We start from the raw sequence: 16,668 nt of genomic DNA on the forward strand, positions 1-16,668 counted from the left end.
TTAATATTATTATTATTTTTTAATATTTTTTTTAAAACCTCATACTATTGAGCTATTCAAAATAGATCTATTGTACAGAAAGAAATGCCTTTTACCTTCTTACCTAAATTAAATAAAGGATAATAAAAAAATTATTATTTTGTTATTTTTTTTTTTTTGAAAACAAAGATTTTTTTGAGTGAAAAAATAATTTTAATTAAAGTGTTTCATTTTGTTAGATAGTATAAAGAATTCGAACATAAGTGTGTTTGTTGTTGTTTTTTATTTAGTTTTTTTTAGTTTAAGTCAATTCGTAGAGAGAGCACTATGTCATCTTTAACTATAAACAACAATAGTACTGTTGTTGGTAATAGTAGTGGTGGTGCTAGTGTTGTTGGTAGTGGTGGTAGTAATAATGGTGATGTTATGATTGCATCTACGACAACCACTACAACTGTCATTACAACTACAACAACTACGGTTGCCACTCCACCAGCATCGATGTCAACCAGTCAGCCAAACAATATAACAATGATGTCTAATACCATTAGCAGCAGTCAATCGGTGGTAACAACACAACAGTTATCATCGTCAGTACCGAACACCACCACCACCACCAACAATAGCAACAAAGAAGCAGCAACACCTTATCATCCTTTTCACAATGGTGGTATATTAATGATTATGCCCAATGGTCCAAGTTCATTCCCACCTTCATTAGTATGTTTTGATTTTAGTAATTACTATAGTATAATCAATATATATCTATACATTGTATTGTAGATAAACTTAAGATTATTAATAACGTTTTTTTTAACATTTGAAACAGCGTAAACTTAGACATGTAAAGAGTATACTATGCAGAAACCTCATTCCTTCAATTAATAGTAGCGCAGATCTGTCGTTGCCGAATGCATATTTCACACTTCATGCACCTCCACCACATAGAGTCACAAAGAATAAATCAAGATATAGAAAGCAACAAATGTTTCAAATGCAACAGGAACAACAGAAGCAACAACAACAGCAGCAGCAATTACAACAACAACAACAACAACAACAACAACAGTTGGATGATTTACAAATGGCTAACTCGCCATCTTCACCTACAGAACAACAACAACAGATACCAGGAGATGATATAAAACCAAATAATTTGAATGATAGTGGTGTTATTGATGATGTTTTCGAAATTGATGAATTAGATGAGAACAGTGTTAGTGCATTCAAGATTAGAGATGACGATCATGCTGTTGGCTATGATAACTATATTGATGGCGATGATGATGATGATGACTATGAAGACGACGATGATGAACGACTCGACGATTTGGAAAATGATAGATTAGATGGTGATAACGAAGAGGAATTGACAACACCATTCTATATAAGTGAAGTTGTACCTAATTCATATGTAAGGTTATTTTTTTTTATCATATTACTTTTAGAAATATAATTATACTTATTATTATGATAATTTTTTTAATATTAACTTTTAGAATCCTGTTTGGAATCCATTTGATTGTTATCAACCGTTACCAGAGGAAATACTCGAATGTTTCAATACCTTTAATATATGTATATGGGATAAGAATCATAACGATGAACCACTATTCCAATCAGAGATTGATTTAACACAACTGGAATTTATATCACAAGAAGTAAGCTAGCTTATTAATGATCATTGCTTTTATCACTAATACATTATATATACTAATCTTTTGACATGTTAACAGATCAAACAATTTGTAAATCTAATTATACCACCCAATTCAATCATCTTTGAGTTAAAAGATGGTTTATATGTAACAAAAGAAACTAAAATTCAAATGGTAAGTAGTTTAATGATAATATATAGAATTGAATTGAATCGATATTAATATTAAAGAAAAACAAAAAGGGATCAACAAAATTAAATGATTATAAATTCAATCCAACGGTTACAAGTGATAAAAGAAAGACAGATACTGTTAATCAAGATCAACTATTAAAGTTACTGGCAATAAAGTTACAAAATATGAAATATCGAGAGAATTGTCAACAACTTGGAAACGATATTGAATGTAAACTCGATAGCGATGTACAATATATGGAAAGAATCAAAAGAATCGAAAGATTAAAGAATAGAGTCGAACAGTTAAAAGAAGAGTGTTGTAATCAACTATCTTTAAAAGAAAAAGGTAAGTTATCAAACAACAACAACAACAACAACAAATTTGCAAAGTTATTTAATTAACTTGAATATTACGATTATTAACAAAATTGTTGTTTATTTAATTATTATTAGAACAAGAAGACATTGAAGATGTAAAGAAAAAGCTGATACCAAGAGCGTGTGCACTTACCAATGCCGGCATAATGTTCTACTCATCGTTCCAATCGCTGCTAGAGTCAAAGAAGGTGATGGATATGGATCGTTTGCTGCTAAACAACATTAAATCGACGCTCGAAAAGAAGAAGTGGCATTTGCTCTCACAGATTCGTACGATCTATCCGATCACCAATGATATCGGTCGAAAGACGTTGATGATCAATCATCTGCCGCTGCCCAACTCTGACTTTAACGGCTGTGACGAAGAGTTGATTTCGACGGCACTCGGCTACGTCTGTCACATCGTGCAACTGGCGTCGCGCTACCTCGACATTCCACTGCGTTATCCGATGACACCGATGGCATCGCGATCCTTCATCAAAGACGAAATCTCACATCATATCTCATCGAAATTCCCACTCTACTCGAAAGGCGTCGAACGAAAGATATTCGACTATGCAGTGTTCTTGCTCAACAAGAATCTCGAACAAATGTTAAATTCACAAGGTCTAACTGGATTCACATTGAAAGAAACATTACCAAATCTTCAAATCCTACTAGGAAGAAGTAAGAATCCATTAATGTAGATTATAGCACCTCGATAGGATACAACTATTTTAATCTTTGTTTATATAATACAACGAAATCAACTTAAATTATATTATATACTATTATTACTGTTGTTATTATTATTTACTATTTTACATTTTATTTGATTACTATACATTTAATTTTATATCTTATTACTATTACTATAATAATTGTGATTTCAATGTTTTCTCTTGTTCGTTTAATTGGAAAAATGTATTCTTTAATCTAAGAGTTGGATTGATTCGATTTAATATGTTAATATTATTAGATAAGATATTTCCGAATGGTAAATGATAAGTAAGGTACATACTCTTCTTCTCTTGCTTTCGACTCAGTTTGAAGTTGTTGATACTTTTGTTGTATGAACAATAATGATTTGGTGTATTCATCTTTCAGTGCTATCAGTTCATTCTGAGAGATAGAGGGATTCGAACTTGAAAGTATTCTTTGTAGTTGTATTTCCGAGTTTGAAGATTTCTTTTGTAGCTCTAATAGTTGTTTTTGTAGATCCATTATCTCTTGTTTCGCTTTTTCATTCTTCTCGATTGAACTAAGTTTTGTCTGTTCCATCTTTTCACTCAATGACTTTAGATTCTCTTTTTCCTTTAATAGATTCTAGAATATACATTGTTATTATTATTATTAACTAATAACTCATTACTATACTATTTTGATATTTAAACATACATTATTTCCTTTTTGTCTTTCATCTTTAATTAACAATAATAACTGATTTAACTGATTACCTTTTTCATCAATACTTTGCTCCAATACTTTAATATCATTCTCTATATCTTCAGCTGATTTACTACTACTACTACTATTATTATTGTTATTAGCTGTAGTACTACTACTGTTATTATTGTTTAATAGTGTCATTTCTTTATCTATATATTGCAAAGCAATGAAATGAATTAAAGTGGTTTGCACAAAATTTAAAAGCTGTAAAACTATGTAATTTTTTGTCGGAGTAAATTTCAGATCAGTATTGTTTAATTAGATAAAATAAAATTATTTTAAAATATAATAAAATATAAATCATGATTATTTATAAAGAGATATAACATAATTTTCTTTGAAAAGATTGAACAATTGTTTATTTAATACTTGATTTGTGAGTTATTCACTTGAGAATATCTTGAAAGAGATAGATCGAAGAGAATACTGAAGGTATCTGGTGAACTCGTGACAATTTAGCGACAAACTCTGTTTGTACTATGTTTTGAAGGACAACTAAGTATTCTAATACAGGGCATCATCCTGTATTTCAAATAAGAAAAGGTCAAATTTTTTTTTAAACAAAAATTTTCATACTTCTGCAGCGCTGACTAATTTGGACATCACTTTGATTGTTTTATTTTAATGCGCCATATGACATAAATTATAATATATAGATATAAAGAATACATATAGAAAACAATAATGATAACACCATTTCATCAACAAAGAAAAGCAGGTAATACAAAGATCTTGGTTGGTCTGTTAGTGTTCTCGGCAGGTGTTTACTTTACATCGATGTGGCGTATGGGTCAAAACGATTTCAAAGATATCAATGACTTTGGTTTCCCTGTGGAAGAGGATAAATCTAAACTACAAAAGAGACCAAGAGGTTCTGGTTCATCATAATCCTAAATCAAATATATATATAAATTTGTATGTAGATGTATTTTTTAAATTAGATTCACATTAATATTCATCATTTCAATTCATTACCTTATAATAAACTAACAACAGATTCATATATATCTAATAGTTTAAAATATAAATAATCATAATAATAATAATAATAATACAATCAAACAAAACGAAAGAATATATAAAAATATAACTAAATTTCACAGTTGTTTATCAATCTATTGATAATAGTATGTAAAGTGGAGGTAAATCATTATTATAATAATTTATCTAATAAAATAATAAAATATCAAATCTTGATTGTTTTATAACAATTCGAATAGTAGTAGATCAATAGTCTTTGTTAGGAAATAAGAGATCATATCTTGATATCAAGCGAAACGTTTGAAATGGATCATATCTATAGGCCTATAGTTCACAACACACATGTCGTTTTAAATCAATAACAACAACTAAACAATACATAGAAACTTTATTTATATTTATATTTTAATTATTAATGTACATTAATTGATTTCATTCTTAAAAGAATACTCTTTATAATGTTGGCTTTAAAAAAAAAGCATTGTTCTCTACTAATTGACGCCATGCGGTGTTACTGACATCGTCAAAAGTCGCCCATCCTGAATTCTCTCCATTAAAAAGTGTTGTGAGTTCAGATATCGATAAGCTATTCTTTAGTAGTCCATTGGAAGCGTCGTTCACTGCTAATTTTGTATAGGATGTCCAGATAGATTCACATTCGTCACACATCAAGATCATATTGTCACATATGAGACTATCAGAGGTACCACTTGGTGTAATTGAAAATACATAACAACACCCGCCATTACATATTCTACACATTGTCTCCTCTATTTTTGCCCATTCTTCCTGCGAATATGTAACCATTTATAAATTTGTTTGTTTGTTTGTTTCTGGACTTCTGTCTCCATTCTATTTATTCTGCTCGTTTTGAGAAATTGTTGGGATTCAATCAATTTCATAAAAATTGTTAAAAGATAATCAAATGGTTGGTTTATTAATAAATCAAGATCATGATATATTAACAAAACTCATAAACAATTTCAGATAATAAATCTAACAATAAATAAGATTAAAGATATAAGTTTTTGCTGTTTATTTCAAACATTTACATTTTTTTTGTTGTATTTACTAACTTATTATTATTATTATTGTTGTTATTGTTATGATTTATTATTATTGATTGCTTTGTTAGTCAGTTAACAAATTGTTTGTTTCCTTTCAGTTTATAACTAGTTTTAATAAATTTATAATTTGCTGTTGCTGTTTTGTTGATATGTATAGTAGGTATGATTGATGTAAGTTTTTAAAAAAAAAAAAAGAAATTATATAAAAAAAGTAGAGCGATGACTATACATCTCTCTTTCTCGTTTTTAGTTTTATATTATTATTATTACTATTGACTAATTAAATTAAATTATTTTCCCTCTGGTACATTTTGTTGTTGTGGCTCTGGTACTGCCATTGGATTCATTTGTGACATGAAACAGAAAATCCATCTATATTTATAATTGATATATTAAATAAAAGTAATTTGATTAGTAATGCAATTAGCTATTGTCATTATTCTTATAAATTCAATCATAACAATCGTATATAAACATAACAAAACATAACATAACATCACATAACTATTGTATATTAAACAATGATTATTCATGTATATTCCAATTAGATTTATCGAAATCTATTTATCTATATCTGTTATCAACTATCTTTTATCTGTAACTACTATCTATTTAAAGTGATTGTATTGAATTATAACATTGTTTCTCTCTTTCTCTTTGATGTTATTATCTGTACTGCAATGTTTATCATCTATGTTATGATTATCTATGTTATGTTTTGCTTGATAGTGATGTTTGATCTTATTGTTTTGTTTGTAATTTGTTGAAACCTACAATAACCAACAACATGTAACAGTAGTCATAATAGCAACACGGCAAAGTCTATAAAGAAAAGATTAACATGTTAATATCTATAATCTAATATCTAATACTTTATAGAATGAATGAAAGAAACATACGCTTTATCCTTTACATAAAATGGGTAGATTGATAAAAGTAGACCAACACCAAAGTAAATGGCGGTGACCATACCGATCATTGAAGAATCGCTCATTTTCGACATCTTTATATATTTGTATGTGTGTGTATGTGTAATTTAGATATAAAAATAAAATAAAATAAATAAATAGAAAAAAAAACTTTATTGATCAATAATTTCTTTACAAAAAAAAAAACTAAAACTAATTTAATAATATGAAAAGAAAGTAAAGTACTGATATCGCTGCACGCTCAACAACACAATAATGCTTGGATGGAATGAAAGGATAGTAGGATTCTAAAAAAAATTTGAAAAAATTCTTTTTTTTTTTTTGTGCAAAATAAAACTGAAAAAATATTTATTTAAAAAAAAATGAGCAGTAGTTTGAATAGTTGAAGGCAGTGTTTATTATTAATAAATATTAATATGGAGTGTGACGGATTTTATAATTTTCTTTTTTTTGCATGATATGTTTCAAAAATCTCAAACAAAAATTTTCTTCCCTGGCAAACAAAAAAAACAACCACCAAAAAAAAATTCACACACAATTATTTTTATTTTATTGTTTTTTTTTTTAGGCAATCAGAATTTTCTTACCAGGTCGCCCGAGTAAGAGCGCCTGGCATTTTTCACTCATTAAAAAAAAATATGAAAAAGAAGGATTTTTTTTTTTAACGTTGGTCTGCTTCAAACCACAATATCAAAATAAAAACAAAAAAAAATTGAAAAAATTCTCTATCTATTTCGAGCAGTGTTATTGTTTTTTTTTTTTTGAGCAATTAATATTATAAAAATAAGGCTTTATTGCTACGCATCCGTCTATCATACATACTACAACAACATAACAATATTAATTTAATTAACTATTGTTATTGTAAATCTAAATTTATTAAATTCATTAAATACTCTATAGTTAAAGTGTTTTATTTACTTTATTTACAGGTAGGATAGCAAATCAAATCAAATCAAATCATCTTAATAGAATAACATAACAATATAGCAAAATTTATAGTAGTAATAATCACAAGATAAATAAAACAGAATATAGACATAAGAATAGACTCAGAAATTAGTTAGTTATAAAAAACAAACACAACAAAAAGAGATTCTACATTGATTATAGATAACATGATAGATGCTTAATATTTTGGATTAAACTTTATCATTTCGAACAAATCAATAACAAAGATCGATTTTTCTATCAATTAAGACAATTGATCTTATATCAAAGATGTTTTATAATACATTTTATTGTTCAAGACCGAAACATATGTGGAGCAGAAAATGAATCTTAAGAAATTGAAAAAAAATTAAAAATAAAAAAATGATAGATAACAATAGAACAATAGTTACCTAAAAGATGAATCAGAATAGTTAGAATAGTTATAGTTTAGGATAAATAGATAGAGAGATAGATATTTGTTATAATTCATTCAAATAAAAGTGTACATATCAAACTAATTTTATTATCTCTCTCTTCACATTTTAATAATATAGGGTTACATACAGACATAAACAAGTGCTGTTTATTTGAAATTGTATCAACAACAACAATATTTATAAATTATAATATATAGTAGATAGATAAACATGCCAAAGAAAGAAGGAGGTGTTTGTTCCCCAGGTGGAGCTTGTTATCAATTCCCATCACCAGGATGTTCGATGTGCTGTATGATTTTCTCATTGTTTGGTGTCATTGGTTTGGTATGTACACTCAACTTTAAAGCATTGGAAATAATGTCATATTAATTAATCATCTCTATTTTATTTTTATTTTTTGAAACACACACACACACATACAGTTGAGTATTGGAGGTCTTTTCAAGGATTCATATAAGAAGGCTGAAGGTGAAGATGCCTTAACTAGATCATCAGAGGAAGTCGCTCAAAAGGCTGCTTTCATTGGTGCTGCTATTTATGCTGGTGTTATTGCTCTTTGTTTTGGTTTGTTCCTTTGGAGAAAGTTCACCAACAAGAAACCAGAAGAAGACGATTTATAAATAATTAAATAAGACCTTAATTAAAATAATAATAAACATAAATTAATAATAATAATAATAGCTAGTTAATCATATATTCATTTCCTGTCATTCATTCTCATTTAAAACTCTTTTCATTCTTTTCCCACATTCCAACCAACAATCAAACTCAACTCAATTCAAACTTAACTTTAGAAACTCAAAAGAAAAACAAAAAAAAGATAAATGTAGACTATATATAAAAATATAGACTAAATATATATATAATAAATTAATTTAATTTTAAATTATCTATTGTTTTTTGTTTGTTATTATTACTATTAATTTGTGTTATTTTAGTTGGAAATAATACATGCTCCACACATCTCTCTTTGACAATTATCTTTGTTTTCCAGTAGAGGCGACCATTTGTTGCTTTCCACTGAGTAGACATGGTTTCCGAGTGTCTTTCCACCGAGGATGAAAATGTTGGCTTGATTTGAGTTGACTCTGTTGAAGAGAACTGAGAAAGACATTTTGATCTCTGTTGAGAATAGGATATGATCGAATTTACATTCCGTTCGGTAGTTATCTTTGGTACGAACATTAATTCTATAGAGATAGTTCTTGTAGAATAAATACAATGTTTCTGTGAAGGCATCGAAACATAAAAACGATTGGGACATCATTATAGGGATATGGTAGCTATTGGAGATACATAACGAGAACTTTTGCCAGAGTGTCAGTTGCTTTTCACCTGCTATCGCATTGAATCTCCAGATACTATAGCCACGTGCATTATAACATCCATTAACTATATAGATATGTCCATTCGATTGGAAAACTTTCTTGATCGTATTGGGTGCAATTTGGTAGTGGAGAGTTGAATAGTTTTCGAATTTCCTAGTGGCTATGTTGAATCTATCGATTCTAGTTTGATTGGGTGTCTTCTTGTTCTTATAGTTGTATCCTCCAATCAAATAGATATATTCGAAACCATCGTAACAAGCAAAGATATCCTCGCCTCCATCGACATCTTCAATCACTCCAAAGTGTTCCACCTCCATTGTCTTGGTTGAAATCATCTTGTAGCTCTTCAACTCGAACCCACCGAAAACATAGATATGGTCCAACGATGGATCCGACACTATCGAGTTTGTTGTATGAACTCCTTTGAATGTTTCAATCGATTTCCTACTGCCATCTGCCAAGTTGAACAATGAGGACTCATTGTGTCCAAGTGTATAAATTGAAATACTATGTAGGTGAATCGATTTTTGAATGTTGTATTTCGCTTCTTCAATGTTTTTACTATTGGTTTTGATTGTAAAATTACATTTAACTTGACTATTACTATTGCTGTTGATAACTTTCCCACCAAGTGAATTATATTTGCTATTGAAATGGTGAATTAAATTTAGAATCGATTCTTCCAGAGTCCCACCGAGTTCGTTCTCATACTCATCGGTTCCATATCTACTAAAGATTGAATCTTTGTGGGTTTTCATAAACTCTGAATGACTATCAGACTTTTCTATCAGCGATACCAAAGTTTCCATATCTGATAGGTCGATTATTGGTTTTGAGTTGTAACTTTTGTAGTCATAATTATCCTCATGTTCGACCTCCTCGTCACTTAAACTTTCACTTCCTACACTTTCCACATCACTTTCCACTTTTTCTTCATTATTAATATTATTAATGTTTATAGATGTTCGTGTTTCCAAACATTTGTTGATAAGTGTTTGTAAAGATTTTAACTCTTGGAATTGGTTGTCAATATCTTGTTTCACTATGGCAAGATCATTGTTTATTGGCAATCTTATTCTCGATTCCTCCAGGATGAGATAGTCGTGCAATGCTCTGAAATGGTCTGAAATGTCGGAGTTGATTTTTGTCAGAGATTCGTAGGAATGTGTTGCAACTTTCAATGATTTCCATAAATGATTCATTCTTGAAATGAATTTATTGGAATTCGGATCTGCATCTAGTACTATTTCCTTCATAATTGTCGAAACACTTTGAAAACAATGACCTTTATGTTTCATTTGCCACCCTTCCATACATTCTAAACATCCTACAAAGTTACAATCAAAGCATATATATTGTAATCTTTGATTGACATGTGTAGAACAAAATATTTCCATAATTTTCAAATATAATAATTATTATATAAATAAATTTATTTAAATATTTATATATATTTCTTAAAAGTAATCTAAATATTATATAATAATTTTTATAAATGTTATACAGGTTTTGTTTATAAATAGAAAAATGTAGGGGCACAATTTCTAATCCTGGTGGTGTATAATTTTTTTTGACCTTTCAAGAAAAACAAAAAAATGGCTTTTAAATCAATTTTTTGATCATTTTTTTAGAAAACGTTTCTAACACCTGAGAAAACCAAGATATTATTAAATATCTCAAGAATTTTTTAAAAGATGGCACTAAAAAATATTTTAATTAATCATTTTGAATAATATAAAAATCATAGATACATGTAGATAATAAATGTTTAGATATTCAATTTTAATTTTTTTAATCATAATATATATAAATGTGAATGTAGTTTTTAGTCAGAGTATTATTATTGAAGATATCAATAGTAGTAGTAATAATAGAAATAGTTTAATAATTGATTATGAAAGTTTTCAAAATCAAAATGTTGATGACAACCCTAGTTTGGAAAGTGAGATTGTGGAAATCTTGCTTTATGTAAATCTAAATTCAAATAATCAATCAGAGAGATGTGGAGAATCTATGGAGGATAATATGGCATGTCCATCGATTGTGCAAGCCATTCAGATATACAATGATCTTTACTATCAACAGCTGGGAAATTCAAGTTTGCGGATCATTATGGCCGATGGCTACTATCGATCCTACCTAAACAGTGCGATGTCGTTGTTTGACATCAACATAACGATTGAATCACAATCGAAATCCATAGAATCCGGTGTCACTATCGATCTGGAGGGCATTGTCAATTTCATCACTTTGGTCGAACCGGCATGGTCACCCGATAAGCTAAAGCACCTGAACACAAGCATCCATTTGGAAGGTCTGAATATTATCAATGGATACACACCAATGGATGGCGGTGTCATCTATGTAAAAGTCTTTTTCACAAAGCTGTACCTGACGTTGGTGGATTGCGTATTTAAGAATAACACTGCTGTGAGTTCTGCGGCGGTGTTGCATATTCGCATTGACTATCACAGCACCGTTATTGGCTACGACAATCCGCCAGTTATCAATATTGACGGTTGCCGATTCCTCGGAAATTCAGCCAATGAGTTCACCGTTCTCTATAGCAATAATGGAAACGCCACTATTAGTAATTCCATATTTCAAGATAACTATACCTCTAGAAATGGAATAGTGTTTACTGGTGGGCGAGTTCAAATGTTTCAGTGTCTGTTCTTTAATAACACCGCAAATCAAATGACACTCTTTCTATTAAAGAATATGCTTGATACCGTTAGAATCGATGGAACGGAATTCATTGGAAACACCATTCAAAATACCAAAGTGCCTACTATTACACCGTCGATCATCGCTGCCATCGGTGCCCAAATACAGTTTTCTAATTGTTTGTTCGAATCCAATGTCAATGCATCTCAGGTGTTTCAAAGTGGATATCAAGCTGTTAAAAAAGGATCATCTACGTTTGACAATTGTACATTCAGTAACAACCGGGGTGATATCAAAGGTGCAGGAATCTATTCACTCCTAACGAAACTCATTATTCAACACTCGACATTCAACAACAACAGTGGCTATCTCGGTTCACACATCTATGCATTCGACACGAAAGAGGTATCGATCAGCAACTCATCGTTCACCAACAGTCCACCGAATACATTTGGATCGGGTCAATCGATTTACCTATTCAATATTAAAAATATGAATGTAAGCAACTGTAAGTTCGCAAACAACGGACAAGCATCGATCTATTGTTACGACAGCTCGATCTACAGCTCAAACAACCAGTTGAACGAAAATGAACAACTCGTAAGATGCAATTCCCTGAAGAATCGCACGAATCCCACTAGTTGTAGATTGTCAGGTCAGCAATCGACGTGTGATTCACACGGCTCTAGCACAGACGCATCACACGAACGACATCACAGTAAACAATCTACGATTGGAGTGTACGCAATGACATCGATCGTCCTATTAATCTCAATCATCATCATACTTTCAATAGTAATAACACGATTTAGAAGAAGACAAAGAAGAAAAGCATATAAATCAATGATTGACTCTGAATATGATTATAATGACAATTAACAACAAATTATAATAATCAGGTTCAGTTCAACCAAACCAACCAAACCAATCTTTTTATCACCAATAAATACTTTATAAAGTATATTTATTTTTTTAACATTATCACGCTAGCTTATCTATCCGATTGAAATTTTTGCAAAAATTGAGTTACCTTTTTTGTTTTCGATCAAAGTCTTTATCAAAATTAAAAAAACATTAAAATGACAAAAAAATTTGATTTTTTTTTTTATTAGGGGTGGACACCAAATCTGAGGTCAAGCTAATTAATTAAAATACTTATAACTGTTATGAAAGTAAACTAACAAATAATAATAATCATAATAAACATAAACAAAAACAAATCACTTTGTTTCATTTAAAAAAAAATAGAATCACACACTTTTTATACAAAATATTGACAGTGTCACCAGATCAATTTCGAGGTAAACAATACTTGTTGTATTGGTTAAAAGAGTGAAGTGGTGATTCTATCAAGATAGATAGTGTATATTTATAGAGTCCTATAAAAGAGATATATAACTTTGTTAATCAGTTATAACAATATATAAATATACAATAAATGAAAGGTGTAGTCGAACGTACACCAAAGACACATGCATACCTGAATCTTGGTAGTCCACTCAACGCAATCAGTGCATCTCACGATGGAAGTAATTTAATTGTTGCTGGAAGAGATAGTAATGTATCAAAATAGCGCTACTTCTAGTAATTAATATATAATGATTGTTTATTAACATATATATATATATATATATATTATAATCATATAAATAAACATCAATAAACACAGCTGTAAAGATTGTTTCGTTAGAGAATGATGAACAGCCGAAAGTGGTAATCAATTTGCGTGCTGGTAAAACACAATCGTTGAACTATACTGGTAATGATTGTTGTTGGCATCCATCACAAGTCGAAAGTATGTATTAGCTATTAATAGATTAGATAGCAGATGGATTAGTTTGTTTAGTAGTTAGTTAGTTAGTTAGTTAACTTTTAGATGATTAACAAACAAAAACAATGTTATCTTTTTTTTTTGTAGATTATAAATATTTGATATCAACAGCAGCTACGAATGGTGCTGTAGTAGTTTGGAATATAACGAGAGAGGGTGCAAGATCCGTTGAAAAAGTATGGACAGATCACAACAGAGCTGTCAACAAACTGGCTTGGCATCCTGAAAAGTCTGATTTCCTTCTAACAGGTTCACAAGATACAACCTTAAAGTTATCGGTATGTTAATAACAATATAGATAGTGATTGACTTTAACTAACTGTATAGCGCTGTATTAAAGGATATAAGAGATGCTACACCATGTAAGATTACATTTCAACCGAAATCAGAGGCGGTCAGAGATGTTCAGTTTCATCCGTTCAATTCGATACAGTTTGCCGCGGCGTTTGACAATGGAACCGTGCAACTCTGGGATATCAGAAAGAATACGCAGGCGGTGGAGAAGATTACAGCGCATCAGGGTCTGGTGCTGGCAATAGAGTGGCATCCGGAGGAGAAGAATATCATTGCGTCGGGTGGACGTGACCGTGCCATTCGTGTCTGGGATATCGGCAGTAGCAAACTGCTCAACAACGTCTCGACGATATCGAGTGTCTCGCGTATCAAATGGCGACCTAACCACCGCTGGCAGATAGCGAGTTGCTCGTCGATCGTCGATCTGCAGACACACATCTGGGATGTGAAACGACCGTACATCCCTATCGCTTCGTTGCGCGAACATCGCGACGTACCCACCGGTTTGATATGGCGTGACAACAACACGCTCATCACCTGCAGCAAGGACAACTACCTGTTGATCAACGATTTGAATAGCGATGCCTATCAGCCGTACAAACACGTTAGAACCACTGGTATCGGGTGGAACGTTCAGAACGAGTTGGTCACTATCAACGATAAGATCAATAGAAATACAAACAACGAGAGTGTACCGCTGTCACTGCAGTATCCGTCGTTCTTTGCTTCGTTTAATCAGGTGGTTCCACCGCCACCGTCACCACCGCGAACAGAGAAAGGTGTTCTCTATATACATTCACCACTCGGTGCTGGCAAGACCGACAAGATCGTCGACCCCTCCATCCTCTTTGAATACTTTGCCAAGAACTACAAATTTAAAGATCTTCCATTCAACGAATTATGTCAACACAACGAATCGGTTGCACTTCGTGTCAATCAATATCAAATCGCTAAACTTTGGTCAATATTAAGATTATATTATGATAATGAAGATAATAATGATAATAATAGTAATAATAATAATAATATTAATAATAGTCTTGATAATAATAACGATATTAATAACAAACAAAATGAAAATAATAATAATAATATAAATAGTAAACAAAAACAACAACAAGATTTGAATAGTAAAGAAATTAATAGTAAAGAAAATAGTAATAATAGTAATAGTAATGTTAATAGTAGTAATAATAATAGTATAATTGGAGGTAGTCAACAACTTGGGGTTGTTTCTGGTAATGGAATTTTGGTGACTGATGATAAACTGTTGATGGGTGGTGGTAGTAATTCTTTAGATGGAAATTCAATGGAAGGGTCAGCTATAATTTCGAGTGGAAAGAATAATATGAATAGTCCGGTGTTTATCGATGACCAGAGTAGCTCTGCATCACTCGGTAATTCCAATGGTCTACTGGATGACTCTGACGACGATCCCATCTACAGTATTCTATCGGCAGAAGCTGTCACACCACTGGTTTCACTACCGACACGTGCACCTTCACCAACGTCAAAGTTGGACGGTCTCGACTCATCATCGATCTCATCGTCTTCCTCACTGAGAAAGAAGTTTAACTCATTCAATAGCTTGAATATGGGTGGGGTTGGTGATGGATCGAATCACCACCACCACCATCATCATCACAGCAATAACGAATCAATCATTCTAAGAAGTGTAAGCAGTAGTAATCTAGATATAATGAACAAGTCAAACGTTTCCACTATGTTTGATCAACCTCCCTCATCGTTGTCGAAGCGTCGATACAAACAACATGCTGGTAGCGGAAGTAATTCCATTACGATTGTCGATAGCGACCTATCGATGTCGATGTTTCCAGAGTTGGAGATTCCACAGTTTGATATGCATCCGGTGATAGTTGAGATCCTGGAGAGTTGTATTGAACGCGGAGACGTGCAGACCTGTGTATTTACCGTTCTCATTATGAAAGACCGGCTAAAGTTGGACAGTCTTCGTGTGTCTCAGTGGTTTGGCTCGTACGTAGAGCTACTGCATCGTTTCAAGATGTGGAACTGCGCCAATGAAATAATGAAGAGTTGCGAAGATCCATCGGTGGGATCACTCAGTCAGCGATCGACATCGATTCTGATATCGTGTGGCTGTGGTAAGACACTGACACCAAACAACTGGGTTTGCGACAAATGTGGAACGGTGCCAGCGGAATGCTCAGTCTGTCGACTCCCTGTGAAAGGAGCGTTTGCCTGGTGCCAAGGATGTGGTCACGGAGGTCATCTCGAACACATGAAGAAATGGTTCGAGTCGGATCACGAAGTTTGTCCAACCGGATCATGTACACATATTTGTAAACCAAGAACAACCATTATAGCATAATAGTATAATCAAAAACAAGCATATAGTAAAATAGAAATAATAAAAAAAAATAACTTATTTTTCTATTTTTAATTTTTTACACAAAAAATAAACTTCAAGATATATTTATTCAAAAAAAAAAAAAATTTAATGAAATAATTTAAATAAATAAATATTTCTTTTATTTTCAATTTTGATTGTATTATAATTATTGTTATGTAATTAAATGAATTCAAGAGGATAGTGTAATTAA

General features: G+C 31.2%; 9 protein-coding genes across 9 annotated transcripts; 5 read left to right on the forward strand and 4 right to left on the reverse strand.

Annotated features, from left to right (window-relative positions):
* Positions 1–306: 306 nt before the first annotated feature.
* Positions 307–2,417, forward strand: PPL_06078 (uncharacterized protein; the record flags this gene model as incomplete). Its single annotated transcript, XM_020576945.1, has 5 exons — positions 307–699; positions 809–1,393; positions 1,479–1,640; positions 1,868–2,159; positions 2,293–2,417. 5 exons carry the CDS (start codon positions 307–309, stop codon positions 2,415–2,417), a joined length of 1,557 nt encoding a protein of 518 aa, XP_020433357.1.
* Positions 2,418–3,023: 606 nt separating this feature from the next.
* On the reverse strand, positions 3,024–3,760 carry PPL_06079 (uncharacterized protein; the record flags this gene model as incomplete). Its single annotated transcript, XM_020576946.1, has 4 exons — positions 3,024–3,042; positions 3,192–3,484; positions 3,508–3,546; positions 3,569–3,760. The coding sequence occupies 4 exons, from the start codon at positions 3,758–3,760 to the stop codon at positions 3,024–3,026; spliced, it is 543 nt and encodes a 180-aa protein (XP_020433358.1).
* A 543-nt stretch (positions 3,761–4,303) lies between these two features.
* On the forward strand, positions 4,304–4,507 carry PPL_06080 (uncharacterized protein; the record flags this gene model as incomplete). The annotated part of the gene is made up of 1 exon (XM_020576947.1): positions 4,304–4,507. One exon carries the CDS (start codon positions 4,304–4,306, stop codon positions 4,505–4,507), a length of 204 nt encoding a protein of 67 aa, XP_020433359.1.
* Positions 4,508–5,012: 505 nt separating this feature from the next.
* PPL_06081 (uncharacterized protein) lies at positions 5,013–5,407 on the reverse strand (the record flags this gene model as incomplete). The annotated part of the gene is made up of 2 exons (XM_020576948.1): positions 5,013–5,065; positions 5,116–5,407. The coding sequence occupies 2 exons, from the start codon at positions 5,405–5,407 to the stop codon at positions 5,013–5,015; spliced, it is 345 nt and encodes a 114-aa protein (XP_020433360.1).
* Positions 5,408–5,957: 550 nt separating this feature from the next.
* PPL_06082 (uncharacterized protein) lies at positions 5,958–7,223 on the reverse strand (the record flags this gene model as incomplete). The annotated part of the gene is made up of 5 exons (XM_020576949.1): positions 5,958–6,039; positions 6,442–6,489; positions 6,567–6,670; positions 6,822–6,883; positions 7,184–7,223. 5 exons carry the CDS (start codon positions 7,221–7,223, stop codon positions 5,958–5,960), a joined length of 336 nt encoding a protein of 111 aa, XP_020433361.1.
* Positions 7,224–8,176: 953 nt separating this feature from the next.
* PPL_06083 (uncharacterized protein) lies at positions 8,177–8,586 on the forward strand (the record flags this gene model as incomplete). Its single annotated transcript, XM_020576950.1, has 2 exons — positions 8,177–8,290; positions 8,389–8,586. The coding sequence occupies 2 exons, from the start codon at positions 8,177–8,179 to the stop codon at positions 8,584–8,586; spliced, it is 312 nt and encodes a 103-aa protein (XP_020433362.1).
* Positions 8,587–8,900: 314 nt separating this feature from the next.
* Positions 8,901–10,691, reverse strand: PPL_06084 (B-box zinc finger protein; the record flags this gene model as incomplete). Its single annotated transcript, XM_020576951.1, has 1 exon — positions 8,901–10,691. One exon carries the CDS (start codon positions 10,689–10,691, stop codon positions 8,901–8,903), a length of 1,791 nt encoding a protein of 596 aa, XP_020433363.1.
* Positions 10,692–11,406: 715 nt separating this feature from the next.
* On the forward strand, positions 11,407–12,840 carry PPL_06085 (uncharacterized protein; the record flags this gene model as incomplete). The annotated part of the gene is made up of 2 exons (XM_020576952.1): positions 11,407–12,469; positions 12,758–12,840. 2 exons carry the CDS (start codon positions 11,407–11,409, stop codon positions 12,838–12,840), a joined length of 1,146 nt encoding a protein of 381 aa, XP_020433364.1.
* Positions 12,841–13,399: 559 nt separating this feature from the next.
* Positions 13,400–16,436, forward strand: wdr24 (WD40 repeat-containing protein; the record flags this gene model as incomplete). Its single annotated transcript, XM_020576953.1, has 4 exons — positions 13,400–13,490; positions 13,631–13,756; positions 13,880–14,070; positions 14,826–16,436. The coding sequence occupies 4 exons, from the start codon at positions 13,400–13,402 to the stop codon at positions 16,434–16,436; spliced, it is 2,019 nt and encodes a 672-aa protein (XP_020433365.1).
* Positions 16,437–16,668: the final 232 nt, after the last annotated feature.

Source organism: Heterostelium album (genome assembly GCF_000004825.1).
Source record: "Heterostelium album PN500 unplaced genomic scaffold PPL_contig13, whole genome shotgun sequence".
Classification (NCBI taxonomy): Eukaryota; Evosea; class Eumycetozoa; order Acytosteliales; family Acytosteliaceae; genus Heterostelium; species Heterostelium album.